At 50.4% G+C, this 13,385-nt stretch overlaps 1 protein-coding gene across 1 annotated transcript in view; it reads right to left on the reverse strand.

Moving 5' to 3' along the window:
• CAMKK1 (calcium/calmodulin-dependent protein kinase kinase 1, alpha) overlaps positions 1 to 13,038 on the reverse strand; it is a gene marked incomplete at its 5' end in the record, with an annotated part of 30,907 nt that extends 17,869 nt beyond the window's left edge. Inside the window, 5 exons of the mRNA XM_009867459.1 lie at positions 7,843 to 7,931; positions 9,910 to 9,931; positions 11,638 to 11,674; positions 12,278 to 12,411; positions 12,987 to 13,038. Of these exons, the coding sequence (XP_009865761.1) occupies positions 7,843 to 7,931; positions 9,910 to 9,931; positions 11,638 to 11,674; positions 12,278 to 12,411; positions 12,987 to 13,038 (334 nt within the window). The remainder of the gene's footprint in view (positions 1 to 7,842; positions 7,932 to 9,909; positions 9,932 to 11,637; positions 11,675 to 12,277; positions 12,412 to 12,986) is intronic.
• Positions 13,039 to 13,385: the final 347 nt, after the last annotated feature.

A 13,385-nucleotide genomic window follows, 5' to 3' on the forward strand; every position in this document is an offset into this window, starting at 1 on the left:
TCCTCGTAGCAGAGCTGCTCCAGCCCCTGGATCATCCTTGTGGCCTCCTCTGAACAGGCTCCAACAGATCCACGTCCCTCTTATGGTGGGGGCACCAGAACTGGACGCAGTACTTGAGGTGGGGTCTCACAAGAGCAGAGTAAAGGGAGAGAATCCCCTCTCTTGACCTGCTGACCACGCTTCTCTTGATCCATCCCAGGATGCGGTTGGCCTCTGGGCTGCAGGAGCGCCCTGCCGGCTCATGTGGAGCTTCTCGCCTATCAACGCCCCCAAATCCTTCTCTGTGCTCAGCACATTAAAGAGTCGATCCAGAGCTGCAGCAGACAAAAACTTGCCGGAGAGCCCCGGCGCTTGCATCCTCTTCCAGATGTGCAGCAACCGCATGGCCACGCTGCGATGCGAGCTGGTTAACGCTGTAACAGCCCAGCTGGGCAGTCAGGATAAACACTGAAAACCCTGCAACAACAGTAATTACAAGGAGACATCTGCTCCGTAGCAAAGCTGACATTTCAGTATGGTAATATAGGGAGAGCTAACAAAAAAAAAAAATATAAAAATTGAGGGGGGGAGTAGAGTTCCCCTGCAGGAGATGATGAGCAGGTGTCCGGTGTCCTGTCTGATACCACGGATGCTAAGATTTGTGGGCTGCACAAGTACATCCCTGGAGCTAAATCCATGAAAACTGAGGGTGTCACACTAGGCAAGCAGGTGCTCCAGGCTTTTTATTATTTCTTCCATGCACGGAAGTAAAAAAAAAACCACACCAAAACCTCACAGACAAAACCACAAACCAATTCCCATATCAAATAACTATTTCTCTTGTAAAACACACTCCCTGCCTTTGTGCAATCTAATAAAAGCAGCGGGAAAATGCGGGCCGTTTGTCAGGCGCTCTGTGTTTGCTCGGTGCCCGTCTCAGCCCGGCACCCAGCGGGTCTGAGCACCGCCGGGCACAGGAGCAGCTCAAGTGCTGAACAAAGAAATAAGAAACACAACTTTAGCAACAACCAGTAGGGTCGCCTGGCACACAGTTTAAATAACAACAGTTTAAATAACAACAGACCAGGATGGGAAGGAGATGGGCACGGAGGGGACGTGGCTGGCCGGGTCAGGAGCTGCAGTGCTGGGAGCTGTGCCCAACCCACCTACTGCGCTGCCGTGCTCTCTGGGTGACAGTAATGACAAAGTCTCATGCCAGCTGGCTCAAAAGTCTCCTACTCTCTGCAAATGCCCTCCCTTACCCAGCTGCCTTGTTGCAGAGGCAAAAGCCGTGAAGGGAGAAGGACAGGGGACAGGAGCTGGGCACCGAGCGCCAGCTGGTGTCAACGTACAAGGCTCCAGCGCAGCTATAAAAATGGGAAGAGCATGAGCTCATGTCTGCCAAGAAATGATTTGGTGTGGAGCTGCTAACCTGATGAAGGCAACCTCAAATCCCTTCTCTGCTTTGAAGAATCACAATTCTTAAAGTCCCCGTCTGCCAGCTGCTGTGGGCATCCTTTCCTGCACAGCTCTCCAAAACAGGCTTCAAAACACACAGCCTTTTCCTCTCCTGCGCTGTGCCTTGCCACTCATACAGTTCAGTACGATACAAGGCTGCAGAAAGAAGAGTAAAAGATTCCCTAAAAATCATTTCCAAGTCCACGTAGAAAAAAAACCGGCTTGTTTGCGAGCTGCGGAAAGGAAGCAGGACTGCTCGTCTGCAGGACGTCACCACCAGCAGAAAAAAACCCAACTTTCCAACCCACCAACTTCTGCTGCAAGTCCAGATCTCCTGCAGATAACGCATTGCAGGGAGAAGGGCGGGGAACAATTAATTCAGCAGGGCTGGCCAAAGGCTGATCTGCCGAGCGAGCGGTGGGCCGTGCCTGCAGCGATGCGGGCGTCCCTGCCACGCTCCAGGAGGAGCCCTGGTGACAAAGCTGTCTTGCAGGAAAGGCACTCGTTAAAGCAGCGTGATCTGCATTTCCAGCACAACACGCAAAGGAAGAGACGGTGTAATCCTTGGAGAACTCCAGAGGGAGAGCTAAGCATCTCCGAAATAAAAGCGTATGGCTGCTGACACCCTTCAGGCTGCTAACGACAACACGACCCACAGAGCCACCTAAAGGGAGTACGTGACAGCCCTTGTCGGTTAAACACAATCACCGGCACAAATTAACCCATCTGAAGCATCTGGGAGCAAGTTTCTTCTCTCTGCAGATGTAAGAGCAGCAGGTGGGAAAGGCACCTTCATTAGGGTCACTATTCAGTGTCACCAGAAGCCAGGACCAGAGGTCCCAGAAACGAAACATCCTGCCCTTGGGATTAAGGACACGTAGCAGCAGCCACCAGCAAACAGGAGCTGTGTGTCAGGCACAGAAAAGAAGGAAAAACGCTTTCAACATTTGAACAAAAACCTCAAATGCACTTTAAAGAAACATAAGCAAAGTAACTACCTGCATCACAGCGCCTAAACTTGCTCCGTGAGGATTTGGGAAGGACCATCCCCTTGGTGCTCCCCCGACACGCCACACGCAAAGGGAACATCAACAGCTGAAAACCACTTGTTCCCCTCCAAAATGTACCTGTCTGCATCCCTCCCAAGGTTGAAATCAATGCTGGGCAGGCCAAAGCGGAGCACTTTACCGAAGCTGCTGTGACAGACTGACAAAGTGGTTCCACGTGTGGCTTTTGCCTGGAAAGGATTTTGCTCTTTAAAGCAGAGCTCAAGAGCTCACTGCAACAACTTCCCCGGGGTTCCAAGATGCTCTGCACTTTCTGTGCAGACAGACCCCATTCAAAGAATGGATCAATACCTCCTCATAATGAAAATGAAACAGTGTATGGTATTACAGAGCCCTTAGGAGATAAGACTGATTCTGCAGTGCTGCGATAAATTGAGTTTTATTAGACCCACCCTTTACTTCTGTGGAAAGGTAACAATATCTCAGGCCTATTTGCATGTGAATAACATGCAAATAACAACTGAATAACAATCTAAGCATCCTCTACCAAAGATCCCAAAGCACATTAGAAATACCTGTTTATAAGCCTCACAGCCATCCCATGAACAAAGCAGGTATGACGGGTGAGGGCACACGTATTACATTTTCATTGAGACTCGTGTTAGAAAGCCTGACCAAAGGTGGATTTAATTAAATCACAGAGCCCCAGGGGTGCTCAGAACCAGGGGAAATCACGTCTAGACTGTTTCATGACTTTGGGCATGGAGCACCTAAGAAAAGCCTCCCAAAGGCTGATCCTATGTGGCGGAGAGATGCAGCCTCAGAGCTGAACATCATCCCTGGGAAAAGCCAGCAGGTGATGTGGGAATGGCAGTGAAAATAAGAAAGCACAGGCTCACGTGCCTCTGAACCGGGGTCAGCATCCCTGCAGAACCAAGCTTGTGATCCCAGCTCAACAATAACAGCAAAATGAAACTCTGTAGAAAGCCAGTACTCCCAGCCCCATCGCTGCCGTTAGCGCACACGCCGCTCCCCAGGGATCTCGCTGCTCGGGAAGGTACGGGCAGGGCTGAGGTCCCGGAGCATCAAGGCTGGAAACTCTGCCATGGCTTAGAGATCCCACAGCGCTCACGTTCAGGCAGGAGTGAATCTTCAGCAGCGCAGCAGATGGGGCTGGACAAGGGGGCAGATCTGGCGGAGGATCTCTGCCACCTGGGCTCCCCGCAGGTCTCCCACAGCTCTGCCTCCCTGCTCCATCGTTAGCAAAGCCCCACCGAGCACATAATTTCTTTCTGTTGGGTCCCTCGGCTGCCTTCAGCGGGACAAGCCAGTTTTTATGGCAACGTGCAACTCATTCCAGAAATGCTCCTCCTTTCTAGATACTGCAGGCTACTCGGAGACTAAGAAGGTTTTCCTTTTCATTCAGAAGCAAACGCCTGGGACCCATCTGCCTTGATTAACAGCCAGTAAAGACCAAGATGGAGCAGAGACACAAGTGCTAGAAAAAGAGAGATTGTTCCTTGGTCCTTTTAGAAAAGGTGCCTTTCACTGCATTCCCTTCTGGAAACCTTAGAGCTCCAGCAGGTTAATAGAAACTTGCTAAAAGCTCATTTAAAAAAAAAAAAAAATCACACATATAAAACTTTGCAACGCACTGACATGTCCTGCTATTTACTGAGGCTGATGCCGAATTACGCTTGATTAAAACCAGAATCCCATCCCCATTCAAGGGTAAAAGCAATCCATACGGTGCTACTGCAGAGTCTGTTTAGTATTACTCTCACATCACCCCTGTAGCAAAGAAATGATTTAACACCCTCCCGGGGAAACTGCTGCACCACCATCCAGAGCTCCACACGGAAGGCTGCTCTCTGAAGCAAGTCTCCGCACTCGTCCGCAGTGCTCCGCCGAGGAGATGGATGTGTCGGGCTGTGCAAGGGGAACGCTTCCCCTCTCGTGCTCAGCAAATTGCGGGGGCTTCTCTGATTTTCTCAGCTCTGTTCGCCGTTTTGCCATTCTCTCGCTCAAATATGCTGCCCAAGCTCAGGTTTTACAAGGGGGATCCCAACACCCAGGCCAGCTCTTCGGAAGAGGCCAGCTTCCATTCGTGCTCACCTTCAGCATCGCGCTCACGGCAGAAGGGACAGGTATGGGATACTAACGGTGGGAAGTGATGGGTAACGGGAGAGAGCCTTGCCCTAATACACCTGTGGCAGAGGACATGCAGAGCTTCCTAACACAGCTCCACACGTGCAAGGGAACACTCATGTGGTTCAAGGGACCACTGGGAAAGTGGAGAGCAGGGTACGCGCAGCAAGTGCCGCCAAAACATCCTGCACAGGCTGGGCTGCGGGGAGCTGCGAACCCCAAGCACCACCACTTACAGAACTGCTTCAAAGAACAACAAAAATCAAAGTGCCTGATCTTTCTTAAGAGGCTCTCTCACATCTCTCTGATCTGCTGCACCAGCTAATTACTCTCTCTTATAAAAAGTCCTCATCGATCAGTATCAGTAACGCTTGCAGCTACATGAAAGGCTTTTTGTTTGGTCCGCTGGATTTTATCTTCTGAACAGAGCTTGTCTGCGCATGATAAAACACAAGCCAGCCCCTCTTCTCCTGGTGGTGTCATTTATAAAGCCAGCACCTTGCCAGCTGTAGTGGCAGAAGAGAGCCCTCACCCCAGCATACTCTGTTGTGAGGAGCAAGAGGCAGGAGCAGAAGAAGGAGCAGGTCCCCATTTCCCAGCACAGGAATGGAGGCACAGATGGATCAGGCGGCTGGCTGGGAATCACAGCAGAGCGTGCAGCAGCTCCATCACAGACTCGGGTCCCAGCTCTGTGGACCCACGCCGACATGAGCTCTGAGGAGCAAACCTCTGCCAAGAGCCAAACCAGACTGAGCCCTGCTACACCCCTGGTGCTTCAACACACCTACCCTGGGCTTATGTTGCAGTAGATATTCTTCAGAAGAGACAAGGCTGTGTTGACTCAGCTGTTGATTTGTTTGCTTACATTTCCGTTTAAGATAACGGAAACGATACTCACATACTGATGATCGAGTAGATTAAGCCAGCTCTGATTTGCATATCAGGCATTTTATTATTGCTCCAGGCTTAGCGTGCAGGGTCCAGAGCAGGAGGGTGCTCGTACAAGAGCCCTGCAGAGCACTGCTGCTGGAAGGGCAACTTCCCAACCGCTTTAGCTGCCTGTCGTGACCCTCCTTTCAACCCAACACCTCAGACCAGACAAACGTTCCTTTGCAGAGGGACTAGAATTGCCACCCTTAATTTCCCTAGACATAGTCGCATGAGGGAAACCGTGCCATTTCTACAGAGAATGCAGGAAATAATGGGTTTTTTCTTCCTTTCAGCTGCACTGACAGCAGCTGTTTCAGCTTCTCATGAGCTGGATGAAAGACTGAGCTTGCAGCTAAACAGCAAAAGGGACAGTCGCTGTGCTTCATCCAGTCTCTGCACGCCAGCAGGGTTTTCCCCTGGGTCACGCTTGCGTGCGTGTTCTGCGTTAAGTGTCTCCTCCTGGCTAATGTCACAGCCAGGCTACCTGCCCAGACAAACCTTCTTACCCTTTACTTAGGCTTCTCCTTCACAACCTCTACCGTGGCTCTCACCTACATCGCTTGCCACCAGAGAAGAGTTTCAGGCACCTGCTCCTTGTGCTGAACCAAACATCTGCTCACAGCACAGAAAACATTTCTGGCCAGCAGACAGCAGCCTGACACTGGAAGAAAATCCTCTCATTACATGCTTCACCTGATACTGGTTTCCACTGTTCCTCTGCCAAAGCAAACTGGCACAACACCAAATGCACCTTCACTGAAACCCATTTACTGTGCAGTTACTAAATATAAGCCACCAGTGAGTCAATGCAGAAGGAAATTTTACTGCCTTCCAGAAGTTAAACCTGTATTCAGGTATCACCATATCCAGGATATCTGAAGTAAAACAGTGGAATACTTGTCTTTGTCCAGCAAACCTCTAAGCTTTGTTGGGGTAAGGATATGCCAACTCCTGAAGCAAATATTTGCAGCCACATTAACTGTAGAAGACAACTGTAAAATACAGTTTTTCTCTCAATTAGGAATGCTTGAGGGGCTCCAGGACTGCTGGCTTTCTCTAATGGATGGTCAAAGGGGTGGAAGGACACTTGGCACAGACAAGAACTCCTTGAAAAGTCACCCGTGAAGACGTGATGGAGGTCTGTAAATCAGGGGTGGCACAGAGAGGACATGACTGTTCCCAAGTCACTGCTGGCATCAGCTGAAACCTGCAGGATCGGACTCAACCCCAACCAAGACCCGCTCCCCACAGTATGGAAACAGGAGGGAGCAGATACTGAAGATTTGCGCAAGTTTAAAAAGGGATTGGACAAACAAGTGGAACAGTATCAGAGGCCGCTAAATACAAAGACACTCGGCTTCCAGCACCCACCGCTAGCTCCTCCGGCAACCGTTCACTGTCCAGCACATTCATGTCCTCTGAGGATCACTGGGAAAGCGATGTTTGCCTTACTGGAAGGGAGACTGAGGGTTAAATAACCCCAGATAAGCGGTACTAGAGGGAAGTCACAAGTGGAAAGGGAGGTAATTGCACATATGCCCAATTCACAGAGATGCTTAAGCACACACTTTAGTTAATGACACAAATAATCCAGCAAAACCTTCCCATCCACAGCACTTAAGCACATTCTGAAATTACCACTCCAGTGATACTTAAAACATGCAGGCGACAGCCTGGCTCCCCAGGTCACAGCGGGTGTGTGTGTGTCAGCACTGTGGGGAAGTCCCACAAACGGGAGCAAAAGCACTTTCCTTTGAGGGGCCCGATCCACCAGGATGGGAATTAAAGTTTGCATGTGCTTAAATAACTCCTGCCATAGTCCACACAGCAGAGGCCAGGTCTAAGGAAGGCATACGAAAACAGAACATGTAAACTAGTAATATTACTACATTTAACCTCAAAATATCTTTCCAGTAGTCCGAGGCCCAGGTTCCTGCAGGCAGGAACACGTCAGCTACAACAGGGCCAGAAAAATCCCTGCTGGCACTGACGGACCTGTCGTGGCCTCCTTGTACTCTTCAGGACAGGTGCTCAGCAAAGAATCTGGCCTCAGCCACACTGGGAGAAGACTTACTAAAACCACTGATGATCATCAGCCAGGCTACAAAGAACCCCACTGCTGGAGTCTCCAGAGGGACTGTGGGAACACCCCAGAGTCACCACCTCGCTGGGTAAATCTGAGCGGGGCCACCACCAACCGCAAAGCCCACAATGTGCCACTGGAGGGGACCTCGCTTGCTCAGCTGACAGCCCAGCAGGGTCGAGAAGCTTCTCCCCGGCTGAGCTCTGCAAAGCTGCCATCGGTGCCAGCGGTACTCACAGTATTCAATGCCCAAGACGATGTCTCGGAAGTAGAGCCGAGCCTGCTCCTCACTGAAGGGCTGCTCGCTTGGTACCTCCATGACAGGCCTGTTAGGAAAGGGGAGAGTAACTAAGTTCTCTGCAGAACAGCAGTAACACTTCTTGCGTTCTCCATCAGCACGTCCCCGGCACTGAGGGCCAGGTCCTGGGTGTCGTGACACAGGATGGAGGCATAACCATCCTTTCTAGAGAGTAACTAAGTTCTCTGCAGAATAGCAGTAACACTCCTTGCATTCTCCATCACCACGTCCCCAGCACTGAGGGCCAGGTCCTGGGTGTCATGACACAGGATGGAGGCATAACCATCCTTTCTGGACACAGGGATGCTCAAGCAGTGGTGATGGGTGGCTTTTCACAGTCCCCGAGCCAACGGGAACCACAGAGCCCTCATCAACACCAGGATTAACTGCTGCTCTCTGTGCAAAATATGGCAAACACGCTTCACCGGGAGTCCTAATGGGAAAAGAGAGGTGAAAGAACAAAACCGGATCCAGTCTTTGGCCTGTTGCTAAAGCTGCTCGTGGCTGGGAGCACCAGGAGGTAGCAGGCAGCAGTGGGGACAGAGTGCCCGTGGCTGTGCACTGGAGGTCAGTGCCTGCTGGGGCTCAGTCCTGAAGCACCATCAGCGTGCAGCTATCCTAAACCAAGGCAGGACCTAGACATTAATCACTGGCTCAAAGATGAAGTGAGAACATTTCCAGTGCATTGTGCGAAACTGCTCTGAAAACCTATTGAGCTGTTCAGAGTTCAGAACTCTGCCAATTCAGCCCTAAGCAGCCAAGGTTACCCGGTCAGCTTCTCCTCCCCTTTCCTTTGTGTGCCGCCACTGCGGAGAGATGCACAATATCCTCTAAAAGCCCCTCTTCTGCCTGTGCCTGCTGAAAGCTGAGGGCAAAGAGGCTGTGAGAGCTAGTCAGCATCTTCTGTTCCCCAGCAGATGAACGGCAGGAGCTAAGGACTTCACTGCACTGGGGGTTAATCCTGTCTGTGCTCAGCGGCTTGACCCAGCATTTGGATCTACGCCCACTCGAGCCAGATTTAGGAGAGTGCTCCTGAGACACCATCCTCACAATCCAGAGTCTGTCTGGGAACAGCCCGTCGGCAGAACCAGGCTCTGCAGCTTTTCCCCTCCGCACCCGGCAGCAAATCCTTCCTGCAGCGCTTTGCTTCTCTCCTCTGCCACCCGTTTGATTCATGACCTTCATCTCTCATTTGCACTTTTCTGCCACTGCCTTCCCTTCCCTCTTCGTGTACATTTTTCTGCTGCTGAAACCAAGGAGAGAGAACGTGAGCAGCAGGACTGGCAGAGCCACTAATGGAGTCTAATTGCCTTCTGCTAGAGGCAGACTGGCTGCCCTCGGCTGAGCTGCACATCCCCTGGCCACAGCTGATTACAGGAGCTTTTATTTTTTCTTCCTCCCCTTCTCCTACAGGATAGTCATCAGCCTGGTCACCAGGGAGACTGGGAAGCCTCTCACCAGCAACCCGCTGGAGCCGGCAGCCTGCAAGACACTTGTTCATGGGGCCACAGAGGAAAATAAGCCCTTTGGGAACCTCCCTCATCCTGGGCAGAGCACTCCTGACCTCACTGTGACTCTGCAGAATCAGCCCAGGCGTAGCAAAAAGCAGTGAGGAGACTCTTAATTGTCCTGCTGTGGAAAAACATGTCAGCAAAACAGCCTCTCACGACACAATAGTGCGATGGGGAAAATAAGGCAGGGGGTGGAAAATAAATGCGGGTGCGAGTATACAGCCCCTGTGCCAGAGGGAGCCCTGATGTGGCTGACATCCTAGCAGAGTATTCCTATTAAAATCTTTTCTTCCAGGCACCTAATGCAGAAGTGGCATCAAATTTATTTTCTGGATCAAAGCCTGACACCGGGACGTGCTCTCCCAGCCCACTACTACTCGCCACATCGCCTGCAGACAGTGGTTTGCCCCACTGCACATATCAAACCTCTGTTTCCTTAGAAGTTAATGATGAAAAACAAAAATTTCAACAAGGAATCCCAGCAGGACTACTTACCCTTTCCTCAGGAGGTCAAACACTGCAAGAAAAGGAAATCAAACCATGAGTGAATCAGAAGAAGGGACTGGGCTTATTTGTTTTTTAGCACCTACAAAAACACATCCATTCCCATACCTGCAAAATCAATTTATCTCCCCTCAATTTTTCTTCCCTCGCCCATGACGAAGACACCAGAGGATGCAAAATGAAAGTCTCTTCAGCAGAGACAAATAGCCCCATCTCCTGCCAGTTCCACGCGGGGAGATAGCGGGTGCTAATTTATCAACCACATTTCTGCAGCTCCCGGTATCAGCCTTCGGTACCTTCAGGGAGCGTGTCTGGTGTGGTATTTCTGTTAAATTGCTGATACCGAAAGAGATGCTGTAAGAACACGTTGCTCCGTTTCTGCTGTGTCAATCAGCAGCACAGCTACAGGGCTGTCAGAGGTAAACACTCCCTGGCAGGAGCAACTGGAGAGGATTTGTTGGTGTGAGCTGAGGTCTGTAGAGAAAGTGCGTTTTTGTGTCTGATTAGGGGGTCAGCGGTGTTTTGCTGATCCTGTCTCTGACCTGTTCTGCAAACAGGAGAAGAATCGGCCTTTATCTAGTAGGAGAGGTCTTCCCTCATGAATTACTGAGGTATTTCTTGTACCTCCCGAGAAATCTGAGCAGCTCGCTCTCCCCGAAGCACCAGGCAGCCCTGTTTACAGCTGCAATGGTGTGTTTGTACCTTCAGTGGGTCTAACAAGCCAGCCTGCACTGCCTACACTTGCTCTCCAGGCTGAAGAAGCTGCAGCTTGTGGTGGAATTTCATTATTCCACCATCTTGTGCCATCGCAGGTTGCTCAACCTCTATCGGCCTCCTCCATCCCCAGCTCCCTTCCCAAAGAGCGCACAGCAGAGCGCTCACAGAGGCACTGAATGCCAGCACTAATTAATCCAACTCCGCTTCCTCTGGTTTTGCTTCGTCGTGGGGGGCATTTCTGGAAGGAGAAGGGTGCAGTCATGGGCTGGGTCAGCAGCAGGAGGGAGGAAACTCCCTTGCAGAAGGCTCAATCCTGAGCAGCGCTGAGCACCCACAGGTTCCCGTCGCTCCCGAGGGAACTGCAGAGGCAGGAGCTTGATTTGCCTGCATCCCTCTGCCCAAACCTCTCCAAGAGGAGCAATGAGATGATGGGGTATGGACAACATGGTCACAGCCAGTGCAACCTCCCCAGGGACCAGTGCAACCTCCCCAGGACCCCCAGTGGGAGCAAGAGATCTCCTACTTGTCCTGCTGCTATTGAGCTATTGATGCCATTTCTGGGGCTCTTATCTTGCTCACGGGAGAGATTGGTTGTGGTTTTTTTTTCCCCCAAACAGCTTCATGTGCTACACAGCGACCCCCTTTTGCAGGTACCTTTCAAAAGCATCCCAAAACTATTTCACAAGAAGCAGCCTTTGAGCCTGACACATCAGGAAATGTTATGGGGAAGCTGAGATGCAACAGAGCCAGATGTTCCCCTCCTCCTCTGGTCCATCTCACTGCCACCCAGGCCTGTCCCTCCAGGTTTTGCCCAAACAGGGGTTAGGCTGTGGCTGGCACTTGCAAGGTCTGGGGGAGAAGAAGAGCTGCCTTTCCAGGCATTTAACTTTTCAGAGCAAAACAAGTTTCATGCTAGTATTGACCCCAAGCCCTGGGATGGGTTACTTGCATCACTAGGTCTAAGCCCAGGTGGTTCTGTTAGCACACGTATGGCTCACACACCCATGTACAAGTTGTCCTCTGCAGGATCATCGAGGACCTGTAATTGATAACAGAGAGATAAGGGTAAAAGTGAAATAAGAGAAAAACAAGGGAAAAAAAAGAGATTTTTTAAAATCAAGTAATACTTTACTGCTCCTGTACACTGTGCTGAGCTGCAGAGCACTGAGAATGACTTGGGCTAATATTTAGAGATTCCTACAGAGAGAGAAGCTTTGAAGGACACAGATTTTCCTGACTCCACAAAATAGAGGCTTCTGCCTCTATCTGGAGAAACAGTCTACTGAAAAAGGTACTGCATGTCCTAATCTGACCTCAGCTAATATCAAAAATGGCACCAAAGTCTCGCACTTGTGCGCCTTCCCAGGATTTCCTACACACCAGTTTCACTGGTGAAAACTCTCTGCTATTTTTACCAGCACAGCCAGCTGCCTTCTCTTGGGCAGCAGCCCAAAGCCCAGTTAAGTATGTCAGATCGTCACACATAATTGGGTATGATCTTGCCTGGAATCACCAACCTAAATTTCTGAACAACTATTTTAAGCCAATTTTGGCTGAAGTAGGAGCAATTGAAGAAAGATTCTCTTCTTGCAATATAAACTAGACTGGTTTCAATGTAGCTTAGTGTGGAGAAGCAGCTCACCTCTATCAGCTTAACGATGTTGACATGGTCCAGCTTCTTTAAGATGGCTATTTCCTGATAGACTCTGTCCAGCGGTGCCATGGGTTTGGGCTGCTCTCCGGAAGATGCTTTTGACCCTCTAGGAGGAGGCCGACCTGAAATCATGATAACATGGTGAGGAAAAACTCATTTTCCAGAGGTGCTTGGCACGTAGGAGTGAGTTGCCACCAGCCCCACTGCAGAATTACCCTTTGGCTATGCTGGAAGATCTCATCACCTTGTTACCATCCCGAGGCATTACAGCCTGCACCCAAAATCAAGATTTGCAAGCCCCACCCAGACCAGTTCCTCCCAGCTTCCCAGCATGGTCCCATGGCCCTGCCACTGGAGGCAGCTGCTGTCTGAGGGGATAGAAGAGCTCTGGGGAGGACAGAGGGTCTCTCCTGCCTAACTTCCAGGACTTAATTAGGCTTTATCGATGGTGAACACTGAAAAGTCAGCATTTCAAAAAGACTCAGAAATTCAAAGCCAGGAACCTAATTACCAAGTGCAGTGAGTTTCCCTGTGGTTGTGCCTGCCCTTTCACTACCCACTGAGTTTTAACTCGTCCCCAACTACTTGGGCAGATCTCAAATGAAGCTGAGTTCCGCAGCCCTTGCAGTCAGCGTGTCTACAGAGAGATGTGCCTGGCTGAGGACGACAGGCAGAGCTCTAAATGTGAAAGACTCACGTGGAAATCCATACTGCTTCAAAAGCTTCTTTTTGGAGAGGACTTTCATAGCCTGAAGGAAGAAGAAAATGCAGTGTTAAAACTGAACAAGAGCCAACATGCTCATTGCTGTGACCTGGGAGCACATTGGGCATCTGAGACTGGCTCAGGTCTGTTCCTCGACCTAGAGAAGACATCTCCTGGTTAGTGGTGGCCACAACACACACACAGATGCTGAGCCAGGCTTTCCTAAAGGCACTGCTGACCATTTGGTTCATCCATCTTTTTCCCATTAAAAAAAAAAAAAAAAGGAGTTGACTTATTTTAAATTAGACAAAGAAAAAGAAGCCCAATTTCTGCATTTGGGGCAGGAGCTTGAGAGAAGAGGTGGTTTCCTGTAACCGACCTTTATGTACTTGG

The sequence above is a fragment of the Apaloderma vittatum genome, unplaced genomic scaffold, assembly GCF_000703405.1.
Source record: "Apaloderma vittatum isolate BGI_N311 unplaced genomic scaffold, ASM70340v1 scaffold9584, whole genome shotgun sequence".
Classification (NCBI taxonomy): Eukaryota; Metazoa; Chordata; class Aves; order Trogoniformes; family Trogonidae; genus Apaloderma; species Apaloderma vittatum.